The 16,120-nt window shown below is 47.3% G+C and overlaps 1 protein-coding gene across 5 annotated transcripts in view; it reads right to left on the bottom strand.

Annotated features, from left to right (window-relative positions):
• MYT1 (myelin transcription factor 1) overlaps positions 1-16,120 on the bottom strand; it is a 71,391-nt gene that overhangs the window by 12,811 nt on the left and 42,460 nt on the right. For 4 of the 5 annotated variants that reach the window (XM_064729869.1, XM_064729872.1, XM_064729871.1 and 1 more), the window contains exons 7-16: positions 14,748-15,620; positions 13,980-14,114; positions 12,548-12,638; positions 11,949-12,062; positions 10,289-10,503; positions 7,566-7,771; positions 6,291-6,560; positions 5,417-5,571; positions 3,452-3,514; positions 3,169-3,237 (exon numbers count right to left, since the gene is read on the bottom strand). In XM_064729869.1, the coding sequence (XP_064585939.1) occupies positions 3,169-3,237; positions 3,452-3,514; positions 5,417-5,571; positions 6,291-6,560; positions 7,566-7,771; positions 10,289-10,503; positions 11,949-12,062; positions 12,548-12,638; positions 13,980-14,114; positions 14,748-15,620 (2,191 nt within the window). The remainder of the gene's footprint in view (positions 1-3,168; positions 3,238-3,451; positions 3,515-5,416; positions 5,572-6,290; positions 6,561-7,565; positions 7,772-10,288; positions 10,504-11,948; positions 12,063-12,547; positions 12,639-13,979; positions 14,115-14,747; positions 15,621-16,120) is intronic. The other variant, XM_064729870.1, reaches the window with a different exon arrangement.

The following is a 16,120-nucleotide window of genomic DNA, read 5'->3' on the forward strand; positions in this document are numbered from 1 at the left end:
AGGCTTCAGCTTCTCCCTGTTTTGGAATGTGATTTGGAGATTGTTTATCCAGCATGTGAATTGTTTTAATTTAATGACCAGTCGTGGTCCAGCTGTGGGGAGGCTCTGAGGAGTCATGAGTTTTTCTTTATCATCCTTGTTAGCCTTCTGATGCATCCTTTCTCTCTTTCTTTTAGTATAGTTTTAGTATACCATTTTTTAATATAATATCATAAAATAATAAATCAGCCTTCTGAGAACGTGGAGTCAAATTCTCATCTCTCACCTCGTCCTGGGGACCCTCACAAACACCACAGGGGTGTGCAGAGGAAATGCAGGGTGCTGCTGCAGGACCACGGGGAGATGCTCACTGCTCCTTCTGAGCAAAGCCCAGGGCACATCCAGGAGCTTGCAGAGCACCCTTTCTCCTTGGGGGAGGGGTTTTTGGTGTCCTCACTTTCTCCAGCCCTGTTTTTAAAGCCAACAATGCCTGGTGTGGATGGCTGGGTGGCACCTGCAGCAGGGCAAGGTTGGTGTCTCCAGGACATGGCAGTGAAATGATGGTGATGCCTGGGCAGCCCCTGAGCTCAGAGCTCTTTGGAAAGGCAGGATGCTTTCCCTAAAGCTGGACAGGGCTCTGAGCAGCCTGATGTAGCTGAAGATGTCCCTGCTCACTGCAGGGGGTTTGGCCTTTAAGGCCCCTTCCAACCCAAACTATTCTGTGATTCTGCCACCTGAGAGTCAGGGGAGCAATGGTTTCCACAGGTGACTTTAGTTTGGCAGCTTGGGAAACAGCTGTTTTTATAAAGTCTTCCCATTTTGTATAGAAAATACCAAAATTCTCCTCTTTGCAGCAGCTCTGAGGGAGATTTTGGCATTTGCAGGTCACTGAATAATCTCCATTGGCAAAAAAAATTGGCACCTCACGTTGGGTAAGAGAGCAGGGACATGGCCTGGTCCTAGAGGGGCAACAGGGAGGCTTAGAGCCAGGAAAACATAAGTGCACATGGGTCTGGTGCAGTAAGGGCAGGACACATCCAGCAGGACCTCAATGAGGGTGCAAAATCTTCAACTCATTTAGAAATTGCATGTTTGGGAGATGGCTGGGATATTTCCCCGCTCTACACTGTTACAGTAGAAAGCAAAACTATTTCTCTGTTGTTTTAGCTTCAGGGTGGGAGGAAATTATGAAAACACTAACACCAAACTCTTTCTTCCTTTCAGGATTTTTAAAGAGGAGAGAGAAGTAATTTGATTTTTATTTTTAATTATCTGGAGACAAATCATACCAACAGAGACCTTTTATTGCATGTTCCAGCCTGGAGCTATTTTTTTTTTATATCAGGGATATTAACCCCTGAAATAGAATTTATAATAGAAACACTGACATGGTCTTATCTGGAGTTCTGAAAAGCTGTGACTGTGCAATCTGTAATATCTCAAAATCCCTTCCTCCCTCCTCTTCTCCCATCCTCACCAGGACATAGGGGGGGGGAAAAAGTATTTGAGGAAATAATATTAACCAGCTTTTTTGGGGGGAGAAGTCTCCTTTTTTACACAGTATTTTGATAAAAAGCACTGACATTGATACTAGAGGGGAACACAGCAAGGCTGGACACGATGCTCAGTCTCAGGGATGAGCCTGTTTGCCTTTTGTCTGGCCCTTACTGGGAATGGCCGCTGCTCCCGAGAGCTTTTAATATCTTTAACACTAATTGTCTGATCACTTGGCTGTTCTTTCAAACTGTTGGAGAAACACCAGATCAGCAGAGCTCTTTGAAGAGCTCCTTTCAGAATGTGTATGGTCTATAGTGTGTGATTAAGTGTACTTAGCACTAATCACAGCAGTCCTTGCCATCCACCAGCAAATTCTATTAATATCAGCTAATCCTGCCACTTTGTCCACCTCTGTGATAAGGAGCAGGTGGTTAACTAACACTTTTCCTGGCACCAGCCCCACACTGGTGGTGGGGCACAGAGAAGTCCAGGAGCCACCACAGAGGGATTTGGGACTTTTCCAATGGCCTTAGTGACCAGTGGGAATAGCACTGGCTCAGCTCCAGAAACCCCTGATGGCACACAGGGCACAGCACTCTTGGGTTTTTTCATGATGACCCTGTGCAATGTAAAGCCTTTCATGAGGTTTTACTCTCAGTGGAGGCTCCTCAGTTAGCTCAGGGTCTAAATGGTCCAAAAACTGGATTCAGCAAGGCTGGGAACTCAGAGGAGACTCGGCCTGCAAGGATAGGCTGGGCCCATGAAGGAGATGATGAAAAAAAATTCTCAATGGACTTTACACCTGAGATGCAGATTGGGTGGAGAGGGTTGGGGTCTCCCCAGTGTTCCCAACTAAACACAATTTCACCTTCCTTTAGGGAAGGCAACCTAATAGAGCGTTTGGGAAACCCACCTGGGAAGAATAAGCTTCTACTGAAAAGGAGGAGTTTGGAGAAGACAGCAAAGCTGAATATGGGATTCAGAGGAAGATACCTGAATGAAAATGTCAAAACCAGGTTCCTCCTTTCAGAAACATCAATGGTAATGGGAAGTTTGGGTTTCTGTGAGCCCTTGACCACTGGCTTAGGATCTGGCCTCACCAAGCATTTGGTTACTCCTTCTTTCATTCCCTTACAAATCATGGAAATGAAGAGGAACCTCTCTCACTGCATCCCAAACAGCCCCTAAAAAGTAGCATAAAAATAGCACCCCAGGTTCTCCAAAAGAGTTGGCTTTGCTGTGTTCTGGCAGTGAGCTCCCAGCCATGTCTATACCCAAAAATAAATCCAGCCTCTGGATTATTTGAGATGGACAAAAATGTTAAATGAAAAGGGTTATGGCCCAAACTAGGCAACAAGAGCTTGGGAAAAGATGCCAAGTGAAAAGGAAAATAACATGTCTACAATGCCCAGAGGAAACCTGCCAGGCATCCAGGTTATTTCCAATCATTGCCATCAGCCCCCTCCCCAAAATTATCCTTCCTCCATGCCATTGCCTCTTCAACGCAGCAGCTGGAAGCTGGACTCCACCAGAGATCCTTGCAGGCAGGTTTTGATCAGCTCTTTGAAAGGAGAAGGGAGGGGATGGAAAAGCAAAAGCAGAGCAAGAGGTGTGGGGGCAGGAAGGGAGAAGAGAGAAAAAAAGGGTGGAAATAAAGAAAAAAAAGGAGTTCCAAGTTGAGCGCAAACATACTTGAGGTCAGCAGAGTGGGCAGCCATGAGGTTTCTGAGGCTCTTGTCAGCAAGAGGACAACCAGAAAGGCTGAAAGAGAAGAGATGGAATATCTGGATAAGCAAAAAAAAAAAAAAAAAGAAAAAGAAAAAGGAAAAAGAAAAAGGGCTGGGGCATGGGGAGGGAGAGGGGCAACAGAAGGGGGGAGGAAACAGAACCAAACTATCCACATGGTCACAAACTATACCAAAAGAAAATAAAAGTTGTTTTTAAAGTTCAAACCAAGTAGAAAATGTCAACCCACCTGCGGTGAGAGGCATAGTTCCCCGTTATGTGTCCACTGCCATCACAGCCTGGGGTTGGGCAACTGGGCAACAACAACAACAAAGAGCATAAGTGTGGGAAAGGAAGGGATTCCCCAGGATCCACGGGTGGGCAGAGCCAGCAGAGCCCCCTCAGGGTCTGTCTGGGGTGTCTCGGTCCAGCCCTGCTGCCAGACCCCTGACACCAGCCCCATCCATCAGATCTTGGTGTGTGTTTCTGTGTTTGCATGGATATAAACCAGCTGTTGCCCTTCCAGCTCCCCTTCCTCCCTTTTTCCTTCTAAAAGATCATAAGGATCCTAAAAACAATTAGGGAAAAAAAAAACAAGAGAGAGAAAAATGTGGCAAAGGCAAAGAAAGTGTTTTAAACCCTTAGTTGATGGGAGGGCTTGGTGGTAGTGGGGGACTGGCACAGCCTGATGGGTGGCACAGCCTGACAGATGTGGCCACCCCTGGCTGCTGCTGCCAGTTTGGATCATTCCTGCCATGCTGAAGCTCTGGCTGCAGGAATCATCTTGCTCAGATTTCAGATAAGGTGCTTCAGATTTCAGCTTTCTGAAATGATTTTTTTTCTCCCAGCCCTTAAAGCTGCAAAGAAAAGCTTGCAATCTCTGTTTGCTGCCAAAAGGTAATGACAGTAAGCTCTGGCTGTGCCTGGGGGTGATGGGCAGATACAGGTGAGGGGCACCTGCCTGGAAATGGCACAAGAACTGCACCCAGACGCAGAGCAGCAGACACAGCAGGCCAGTTTGCTCCTGAGTTAACTACAGCTAATTCATTACAGCCCCTGGGCCAGAGAGGAACAAGGATATTAAATGGAGAGGGAACGCTCAGGGCTGCCCATGACACCATTTATTTATTCCAGGGCTTTTTCCATTCAGGAAATTTCTCTACCATCGCAATAAAATTAAAGCACAGGAGGACTTCAGGGCTCTAGTTCAGAAACTGCTGTTCACATCACTGGTGGGCTTTGAAAAACCCTTTAGAGCTTTGTGTAGGGCAGCTGATTCTGAGCTTTGCTCATTTAGGGAAGATGCTGCTGCTGCTCTGCCCCCACAGATCTCCTCCCTGCCTGGCTGCAGATAACGAGTTGGTTGGATGAGATCAGCAAAACGGTGCCCACCAACTCCCTGTGAGATGTGTAGGAGGGTCAGATGCACAGGAAAGAAGCCAGGAACAGCTGGGATGCCTGGGAGGGGAAATCTCCCCATCACAACCTCCAGGCTGGTCCTGACGTGCTGTTAGACCAGAGCCAGGTCCAAGCTGCCACGTTTGGCTCAAACCCTTAAACCTTAACCATTCCTGTGGGTGTTGGCATGGATGCAGAGCCATACTCCCTCCAATAGGGCAGGTCTGGGTCTGTGCTTCCACCCATACGATGGACAGACAGATGTGAGCTGGGTCAAGGTCTCTCTCCAATGCAAAATGCAACACAACAGCAAACTTGCTGCAGCCTCAGGTCATATTTTGTGTTCCTGCAGTATCACAGTGCTGGGACCCATTCTTCTAAGCCAACAAATCCTGTCTTCTCAATGTTGTGTTCAACACCCTCTTCAAGAAGGTGTTGAGTTCCCTTGGGTGCTCTTGGCTCCACAACATCAGCCAGTGTCCCAAAACAGGGGAGTAGGACATTGGGTAGGTGCCATCACCATGCCAGAAACACTCTAACAGGAAAATAACAGGAAAACCTGAAAGGATTTTCCCACAACCTGTCCATGAAGCCAGAGCACAAAGCTCTCAGGTTCACTTCATCACTGCAAAGTAATGTAGGAACATATTTTTCCTCATTGATCAGCAGTTGTAGGAGGATGAGTAAGATCAATCACAGTAGGAAAGGGAGCTACAGTTCTTATTTCTATAATGTATTTTCTAATTTTGTTTCCAACCATCCTGGCTAAGCACATATTAATAGATTTTGGAGGAAGAGACAAGAAGGCAGGACTTACGTGAGCAGCTCTTTCTTGATGTCCTTGGAGAGGAATTTCAGCTTGAAGTTGGTTAAAGTAACTTCACCTGGGTATTTTCTCTCTTCAAAGTTCTCCTCTGACACTTCTTGCTCATCAGCTTCCGAGGAGGCAAAAGAGTGAGCAGCAGGCTCTGACTGCAAGGAAAGGGGCAGAGTTGTGCTGTGGTCATTGCTGCTGAGCTGTGGTGGGAAAGGATCCCAAATTCATCAAAGCTAAGGTTAGTGCAGCATTGCCAGCACTCCTGAGCCCCCTGCAAGTACCTCACAGCACCCAGCCCAAATCCAAGAGCCTTTAATTTCCTGGGTTTTTAGGAGAGTTGTGTAAAGCATGTCTGTAAAGGGATTTACACGTGGTTTTCTCAAGGTCTTGAAGGAATGAAGATCTGTGCAGCCCCCTCACACTCTTCCTCAGCAGCCTCCCCATGGGCAGAGAGGCAGGTGATGCTCTCAGAGCAGAACCCCCACCCCATCTGGGGGTCATGGCTGGATTCCCCACCTGCAGGATTAATGTCAGTGCCGTGCAGGGCTGTAGCTGCTAATGGCAGATATAAATCATCCTGAAAAACATCACCAGGAGCAGCACTGCTGCAAGGGGCTGACATGATTTACAATGAAGAAAACACTGCAGACCCAGGACAAGTGAAATGGTGATTCTTTGCAAGGACATCCCAACAGATCCAAAAGCAAGATTCTGCCTGGTTGATATCTGATAGCACTTACAAATTCAGGAATATTTCTTTCCTTGGCTCAACAGACAAACTGGGGGTTCTGGGGAAAATGGGACAACTGTGCAGGCAAACAAGGCATTCAATGTCCCCTGAGCTGTTATTGAAGCATGAGGAGGCATTGCTCACCTCCTCTGGCTCCTCCTCCCGCTGGCGGTTTGGTTTCGTGTAGTCAATGGGCCCATCCCATTCGTCCTGGCGGGAGGTCTGGCTGGACTGGGGGGAGGTCATGGTGCTGCTCGTGGCACTGGTGCTGTTTTGGCGCTGGGACACGTCTGGGGACTTCATGCTGGGACTACTGCTGCAGCTGCTGCTGCTGGGGAAGGTGCTCTCCCGCTTGCGGTGCTTGTTCATACTCAAGTCCAGAGTCCCATTTTCATCCACCTCAATGTCCATGGACTGGAAGGTTGGAAACACAACCAATGTTAGCAGTTGACAGAAGGTCCCCATGGGGATCTTGCCCCTGTTTGTCTTTTGCAGTGCAGTGGGCAGGTATTCATGTCCCATCCTCTCCACGGTCAGGTAGGAGGAACTGAACAGAAAGGGTTGCTCTTTCCTAAACATTTCAGGAACAAGTCATGCAAAGGCACCCCTCTACTAGAATGGTTTGAGTTGGAAAGGAGCTTAAAGCTCAACTCATTCCAACCTCCCTGTCATGAACAGGAACACCTTCCAGTATCCCAGGTTGCTCCAAGTCCCATCCAACCAAGCCTTGGCATTTTGACTCAGTTGATTGAACACAGGCATCTAGTGCCACTCAGGAGGCCTCATGGAATCCAAAACATTTGCCCAAGGTTGGGAGTACTTCATGGGACTTTGGGAAAACCTGTTTTTTTCTTAAAAACAGCTGGAGATCAGACTGGACACAACTGGGGGACTTCAAATGGCATCAGATACAGATCAGGGAATGACTGAAACCAGCTCTGAGAATCATGGAATTACAGAATTGTTTGGGTAGGAAAAGCTCTTAGAGACCATCAAGTCCAAACATTCACCCAGCACTGCCAAGCCCCACTAAATCATGTCCCCAAGTGGTGCATCCACATGACCTTTAAATCCCTCCAGGGATGGTGACTCCACCACTGCCCTGGACAGCCAGTTCCAGGGCTTGGCCATCATAAATCATAAATATTTCGCAATATCCAGCCTCAGCCCAAGACCTGGAATTGATGCTCATCTCACATAGGAAATTTCAACCACAAGACACCTCCACATCACTCAAAAAGCCAAGATTCCCTTCTCCAAACGCAAAGTGAGGAGCCAAAAGCGTGATTTTGGGTGAATGCCTGCATTGCCTCTATATTTAAAAAAACGAACTTAAAGGAAGGGTAAACCAAGGTGCCTCTCCCATCCTGAATTCCAGGTTTGGCCCCTGGGCAGTGGCTCCTGGCCACATTCACCCACCTTGCCAGGGGCCTCTTGCTGTTTGGTGCTGAGATTCTCGGGCATCTCCCAGCAGCGGGTGGAGAGGTTGAGGATGGCGGTGGCCGCCATGTGCGCAGCCTCAGCGTCGTGGGAGTAGTCGAAGCCTGTGGAGGAAGATGAAGTGCTCTTCACGTAACTGCTGGAGGGGCTGTGGCTGGGGGAAGAGGCCTTTGGAAAAGGTTTGGCTGGAATAAAAAAGAGAAGGAACAACACAAGGCTAATGTAGAAGCGGCATGAGCAGCAGGGGAAGGTTAAGTCAGTGTGACACGGTTAATGTATGCACAGTTCCTGGGGTTATTCCCAATCCAGGGGCTGGTTTGTTGCCTGGAACGTGCAACAGGAGCAGTGCTGGCTGCAGCTCGTGCTTGGTGTGAAAGGTTAATTCATTAACTGACTCTGCCATAAATACCCAAAACACAAGTGCTTTTCTTCATTATAGCTGCTCCTCGGTGGAAGCAGTTAAAGGAGAAAGCTTAGAGAAGCTTCCTGACTCATTTTTTATTGTTCTCTCTCTGTCCATAACTTATCTGCAGGGCTGCCTTGCAGGGAGATTTCTAGTACTGTATTTGAAAACTTCAAATTTATAAAATTACATTAATAGAAAATGCATGGTCATAAAATATGAGCTTCCAAGGATGACACTGGTGAAATATGGATTTTCTGACAGCTGACATATCATTTAAATATGCCAGAGTAACAGGATTTATTGCACAGCTGCACATAGCCACGCTGCTGCTCTGCTCCTGTGTGTCAGCAGGAGCAACCAGCCTGGAGATGCAATTTCTCTTCATAATCTGTGAAATGAAAATATTTCTCAGGGTGGACTCACAATAAAACTTTCCCTAATAATAACAACTAATAATTCCCTATTAATAAAACTTGAAGCTGATCCTATTTAGGGGCCCTCAGTAGTTTCAGTAAGTGCAAACAGGAGATCATCTGATTTAGAACAGCCACAGGACTGTATTCTGAATCAATTATCAAAATCTTCAAATTCTTAATTTATTCCACCATGCTCTTTCTGGGGGAAACCATCCCCACTTTAGTGGGAGGCTCACCCAGGGAAGACTCATAAGCTTTGGCCTGATCATGGCAAAACAAAGCCAACCTCAGTTGATGCAGCCACGGAGCAAAGTGATTTCATTATTCCCATTACAAACTTGTAATATAAGACACTATAAAATACTAATCTTCCCCAGCCCTGCTTTCTTCCTCGTTGCGCGCGTATATAATGCATATTGACATTAATGGGAGTTACGCACACACATGCGGGGGAATATAAATCCCTCTGGATGAAGATCTCTTTAAAATAAGTTCTCAGTGAAAGGAGCAGATTTCCCTGCTATGATTGGCAATCATATTCATCCTGTCGCTTTGATTAACTCATTGGAGGCTTGCCCACATGGTTATTCTTGTGTCTGGCTGCTTGTTTTCCTGTCCAGTTTAATCCACATCTTCGAGGCGGGGTGCGAGTATTTGCCAACCCAACCTGACAATATCCAGGATCGGGAGATGCCAATTTCAATTTCACACCGTAGGCTCAGCGATGCTTTTCCATTTCATAAGTATTTCTAGCACTAATAGACTCGCAATCAGCAAATTAGTGAAATAAGTGATGAGAAAAAATAGAAAGGATTATCCTAGTGGGTCTGCTGGAATTATTTTTGTCAGTACAATTACCCTGAAAATTCTTTGCTAATATTGCAAATAACACAATCTATTCAGCGAGAGAATCACTTGTACTGGGAAACAAATTACTTTTCCATCAGCCCTAACCCAGGATGACAGTGGCAGTTGTGCTCTCTGGCCTCCATCCAATTTCATTGTCTGATCCTGTACAGATTTAGTACTGTAATAAAGAGCGCTCCCATTGTAGTGCAACAACCGGGATGCTTTCAAATACGAGCACTTTTTAGAGAGCAGCTGCATCAGGATTAAACAGGATTGTGGAAGTGGGATTAGCCAGACAGAAAGCCCTCTTGAGGCCAGTGACTTCTACAAAATGGGCTCCTAAATATTTTCTTTTTCCCCTCAAAAAAATGTCTTGAGGTGCACAGTTCATGTCAAATACCACATTTGCAAGGGCTGTGTCCCCATGCAGTGTCCCTCCTGCCTTTGGCAGCCCGACCCCTCAGGGTTTATTCAGCCATTTCATTTTCACTCAGAGTTATAGCCAGTGCAAAGTCCTCAGAACAGAGCAGAGGTGGGTGGCTACGATAGGAAAGAGCTGGAAGATAGAGGTGGGTGATCGATAGGTAGAGCTGGAGAGCAGAGCACGGCAGGGAAGACAAATGGGGGGAGTGGGTCATATATAAGATGGAAGAGAAGAAAACTGTAATCCATTTAGCTAGATGAGGAAAGCCAGATCAATAGATATGAGCTGCAAAGCAATGGGGACCAACTGAGGACAACTGTGTAACTTATCCTACCTCGAGACATCACTCAGATTAATGTTCCCACCACAGTTCTTCCCAAAGCCAAAGAGACTCTCTTCCAAACAAAGCTTTCCCAGCAGCCATGGACTCCCCTCACCATCAAAGGTGCCCACCTTGGGACCCACCTCACCCTCCCCATGCCAGGAGGGTCCAGCAGCTCAGCCCCAAGAGTCTCCCATCACCCCAAACCACAATCCCAAGAGCCTCACAACAGGCTGAGAAAGGCAGAAAATGCAAAAACCAAGTCCATTCCTTCTCCCAACTTACATTTAAAGGCTTTAGGTGAGGTTTCGCTAGTCTGAATCTTTGGGGCAAGCATGCGTTTGCCAAAAACCTGAGCATCAAAACTTGCATAATCGAAGGTGACCTTGGAGTACTTCTCCAGCTCCTTGGCCAAGTTGGCCCGGGGGGTTGCTGGGACCATGTTGGGCCTGTAGCTTCCATACTGAGGGATCTCCAGTTGCTTCACAAAGCACATAGGCCTGAGGATGAAACAACAAACAGCAATTATTTCTCTTTACCTTGAGGTGACTGTTGACAGGGGACCAGACACAATGGGGGCACAGCTGCACCTTGTTCCTAAAGGCTTCCTGGGGATGAGGAGGCAGTGACAGCCCTTTCGCTCTCCCTCAGCAAGGCTGCATCTGATTTGGATCTCTCAGACTCCAGTTTTATTTTTTCTATCCTTTTCTACCTTCATTTTTTTTCCCCCTCTTTTTAAGCAAAACATTGAGTTGTCAACTTCATGCAGCACAATATTCTTGCAGGCTGTCATGGTGCGGCAGCATTTTCCAGAAAAGAACAAACTTGGGCAATAACTCCCTCATGGGACCCATGACACAGGGTGGCACACAAAGGCACGAGGACCCCAGTTCAGCTCAGCTCCATGCTGCAGGTTCACTGTAGAGGCACCAGGGCCTCTGCCCTGCCTCAGCCCCTCCTAGAGACCCGCTGCTACGGGGCTGCCTATCATGAATCAATTTGTCTTGCATATAAATTGTATATAAATGGCCTATTGTTATTCTCCTTCCCGTGACCTCTTTCCACCAGAGAGTCCTCGGAGCGGGAGCTCCTTGGAGCATGGACTGTCCTCGTGATGCGCTCAGAGCGCTCTGCGCGGGCTCCGCTGCAAATAAATAAGTAATCGCTCTAAATGGCCTTTCCAAAGTAGCGAGAGCTGGAGCACCAGGGTGCCCAGCAGTCCTGGGGAGCAAATAAATAAATGAATCAGAGCTCGTTGCCTTTGTGGGAGGGCTACTCGGGGCTCGCACCGCGGTTTTTATCCCGCTCTCGTTGCAAAATAACCAACCATATTCCAATCCATCTGTAGCCTCGTGAATCACATCAGCTACGGAAGCCAGCATCTATCAGGGACATCCTTAATGGGATACAGCCCTTTCTCTTGGGAAGAGAGAGATGGGCAAAGTATCAAAATTAATGTGACTGGTTTGGAAACGAGCAGCAGGTTCCTCTCCTCTGAAAACTGCAGGCTAAGGAAGAAAAGCAGGTGGACTTGAATGCACAACTGCCATGGAGTGATTTGTGTGTAGCCTAAATCTCCTCCTTCTTCTCCTCCCCCCTCCCCAAGCCCACCCTTCTTATAATGCTGATATAATAACCAGCCCTGGCTGGCAGTTTGTGCTGTGGAGCAATCGGCACAAGTGCCTTCTGCTGCGCTGCTAAAACCCTTTGGCCTGTAGCCTCAGCATTAATTGATGCTACAGAAGCAATTCATTGTCCTCAATGCTCTCCCTGGGATCATCAATTAAATATCTCCCCACCTTGGCGAGACCTATGATCATAATAACAGGACTCAGCAGTATCAAAATACAGCTGGAGCCGTGGATGCTGTTCCTGGGAGCGTGGCAGGGCAGGGAGGGCTGGGGCAGGGTGGGGACATGGAGCTGAGCCTTCCTGTCCCCCTTACCTGAGTATCCGGTCAGAATTGGAGCTGGTCTTCGCAGGATCACCAGACTGGGTTTGTTGCTTTTCATGTGATTTGGCTAATTTCTCAGCAGCAGCAATGGGGCACCCAGATAAACTGTGAGAGTTGGTTGGGGTTGTTTGTTTTTTTTTTTGAAGGAGAAGAAAAAGAGAGAAAGAAACCAAGCATGAAGAACGAGCACAGAAGCCTTCATTTCACGGACCCAGAACTACACTAAGCCTGTGAGAAAAGTATTTGCTTCCTCCACACTGAACAAGTTCAATAAACAAGACAAATTCACCTTGCACCTCATCAACACAGAATCATTAAATGATATAGAATGGTTTGGGATGGAAAGGACCTTATAGCTCAATTCATTCCAACCCCCTGCCATGGGCAGAGACACCTTCCACTATCCCAAGTTGCTCCAAACCCCATCCAACCCAGCCCTGAACACTTCCAGGGAAGCAGCAACTTGTGCCAGGGCCTCACCACTCTCATAAGGAAGAATTTCTTCAATCTACCCCTGTCCTGTGTCGTTTTGAAGCCATTTCCCCACCCTGTCAGCCCGTGGCTGTGACAGAAGAAGCCAAAGCCGGTACCTCCTGTGCGTGTTGCGGTTGCTGTTGACGTGACCCTGTCCTGTGCACCCGGGCGTGGGGCATTTCAACACGTTCTCGTGCATCGCCAGGACTTGGGAGCAAGAAGGGGAAGGGGAGAAGGGAAGGGAAAGAAAAACAACTTAATAAAAATCAGAGAGGAAGAAAAAAAAAAAAGAGAAAATCATCAAGCCTTGTACGCTGGTTTCCTAGAAATCAGGGAATGTGAAATGATGTAATTAGAGTTTGCAGAGGAAAAAAGAAAATATTTGCAAGGCAGCAGAGCCCAGGTCAGCACTAGGTTAGCATCTCTGCACACAGCCTGGGCTTTCTCCCCATTTTCTGATTGCAATCCAGTTTCCCCCATCCAGCCCCTCCTTCCCACCCCAGTTTTGGAACCAAGTCTCCAGTTTCAGGTAGTTTTAAATGATTGAAGTTGTAGCTCTGCCTTTATCCTTAGGACTAGTCTTTGTTTGATTTTTTTTTTTAAATTTTTAATCTTCAGGATTATTGCTTCCTGCAGCGCTGACCTTAAAAGTAAAGAAAATAATTTGATCTGCAAGCTTTTGTAAAGCCCACAGCTTGTGTTAGTTATTTATTAATATTTTTGCTTGCATTCCAGCCTGCGAAGATAACTGTCCTTTCTCCTTGTTTCTTCCAGTTCTGTGTTTATGTCAGGTCTGCAACCTTTGAAATTACTGATAAGGAAGTGTTCCTCTTTCTTTTGGTCTATTATGCCATTATCATAAACATACAACATTGATTTTTATGTATCTATACATGGAAAGCTATTTAGGATGCTGGTAGAGAGGTGGAAATACAATCTCTCTCTCTGTGCATATGTATATACAAAAATCTGTTATGAGGATGATAAATATTTTCTGTAGAATAGGTGAATCTTGGTATAGCCCTTAGGAAATTCTTGAGAGATTAGGGCATAGGAGACTCAGCACATCCTGAATCACTCATCACTCCTCTTCTTTCCTGCATGGCAACATATTTGCACATCAAGGTAGAATAATATCCCTTTTTTCCCATCATGATGTCCCAGGTAGGGAAAAATATGCAACTTCCAGTGTAAAGATGGGCACTGCTTAACACACCTCTGGAGATGGGCAAACGTTTTTAAAGCCCCTCTTTGATTTTCAGAGAAGGGATCTCATTCTCCACAGGATGGTGCTAAAAATCCTTTAAGAAGGACGAGACTTCCAAGTAAATCCCCATCATGTTTCCTGTGATTAGCGATAACACTTTGGTCGATAACAGCATCCATCATCAGCTTGGAAAAGCACCATCCCACACCAAAAACTCCTGTTATACTTGAAGGAACAACATCAGACTTGGTCATAAAATTCATATTGTTTGGGAAATTCCCCTAAGAAAATCAGGGTCCAGACAAATTGAAGCAGCCCCTGGTATGGCACCATGTACTCACTCTCAGGGGGGATCCTGTCTTTGTGCGGACAGCCGGAGAGGCTGCGGTGGTGCGGGTAAAGCCCCGTGACGTGTCCAGTCCCATCGCAGCCAGGAGTTGGACATTTGATTTCTCTCTTCTCAGGTCTTGAAGGATCTAAGGATTGTGGGGAAAGGGCAGAGGGAAGCAGGTTAGTGGATTTGGAGGGGAAGAAGTGGAAAGTGCTGAGGATGCTTCTCACTGCCTTTACAGTCAAGCAGGGGGAAACCTTTGGGTTTGGAGGTTTTTTCCATGTAGCTGGAAGTGTCACACTAGAAGTTTCAAAAATTGAAATCGGCAAAGTGATTTTAGGAACTGACACAGCTCACAGCATGGAGACACTCACAGTGACTGAGCAGGCTGCCTGGCTCAGAGCTAGGGGATGCTGAAGTCCCTGCTCTCATGTTTCTGTGGCCAGACTCCTACCACTACTTTAAAACCCACTTGGATTTTAAATCAGCCTTCTGCTCAGGCTGAAATTTTCAAGGTTAACTGACAATTTAGCCAAGCAATTCCTCTACTCAGAGGGAGGAACCCTCGTGACAGTGTAGAGGACACCATCATTTTCTGCATTCACTGTTGAACTCAAGGATGTCCCCATCCCTTTGGACATTGAGGATTTGTGGTTGAATTCCCCCTGTGGGCTGTGAACTACCCCCACATCAGCCTAATGGTCCGTGCTGAGCAGACAAGTTCAGCTCTCCCACCAGGGTTGGGAAGGAGGGAGATACACAAAGGTGTGTCCCGTACCTTTACCGTAGTAGCTTTTCCGGATGCTGTCCAGAGGTTTGTTCTGTTTGTCCTCCACCTGGAAGTGCTTCACGTGCTCTCCTGGCAGCCGGCTGGGCTCCCGCACGATTTTCACCTGCTCAGCTTTCAGGGCAATGGCTTGTTCCAGCAGCCCCAGGTTGCCCCTGGTCATCATGTCGTACATCTCCGACTCATCGGTCACGGCTGATTTCTGGGAGCGGGCGTCGTCGTCCTTGTCGTCATCCGAGCGCACCTCCACGATGACCGAGTACTCGGGCTTGGGGCTGAACTGCCCTTCACAGTGGCTTTTCTGGGGGTCCTGAGAAGTGTGAGGAGCTTCCTCGCAGATCACTTCAGGAGCCATCTCCTCCTCCTCTTCCTCCTCCTCTTCTTCCTCTTCCTCCTCCTCCTCATCATCCTCTTCCTCCTCTTCCTCCTCCTCGTCATCCTCCTCATCATCATCCTCCTCATCCTCTTCTTCTGCTTCAGCCTTTTCCAGTTTGCAGGACTCCTCTCCGTTCGTGTCGTCCCGTGGCTCCGGACACAACTCGCTGCTGCGCTCACTGGTGACCTCAATGACCTCCTCTGCGTCCTCCGTCTGGATGATGATCTCCTTTTCGCACTCCTCCTCCACCAACTCCTCTCCTGCATCCTCATGGACCAAATGCACAACGTTGGATGCTGGCTTGGAGCCCTGCAGCTCCGCTTCGGGTAGCTGCCCTTCGATGGCGAGGGTTTCCTCTGCTATTTGGCCTAAGTTTAGGAGGGAGTTGGCGATTATTTCTTGGTAGCTGCTGTAGTTGGCCTTGCTGGGCCCAGATGTACTTGTTGCTGTGTTTTGTCCATAGTGGGTTAATTTTGCTGGGCTTCTCTCTGAAGGGGGGAAAGAAGGAATAGAAAGAAGAAGGGGAAAGAAAAAAAGATGGAAAAGGACCCAAAAAAGAGTGAGGAAATGGGAAAAGGAGAAAAGAGTAAAGGAGAAAAGCAGGGTGAAGAGAAAAAAAGAAGGAATAAAAAAGGAGGCAAAGAAAGTAATTATATAAACTCATAAAATACAACTTTGTTGTGCTTAAACTTAATTGAAACCAGAGCCTGGAAGTTCCACCTCTGGAGCATCCTAATTCATTGAATTTGGGGATGGCAGGTGGAAAGAGGATTTCCACATAGGGACTCTGATGTACCATCTTCCCATTGCCACCCCTGCTGCCCGTGCTCCCCAGGCTAGGGCTCCAGACCAGTGAGCAAGGCAGTGTCAGGACCCCGGCTGAAAATCCACGTCCTTCTCCATGTCTTTTTCCTGACACTCCTCTGCTCTTGGATAGTGGCCAGATCTGTCCAGGAAGGAGGATCCTGCTGAGCTTCTCATGGCACCT

The sequence above is a fragment of the Zonotrichia leucophrys genome, chromosome 20 (genome assembly GCF_028769735.1).
Source record: "Zonotrichia leucophrys gambelii isolate GWCS_2022_RI chromosome 20, RI_Zleu_2.0, whole genome shotgun sequence".
Taxonomy (NCBI): Eukaryota; Metazoa; Chordata; class Aves; order Passeriformes; family Passerellidae; genus Zonotrichia; species Zonotrichia leucophrys.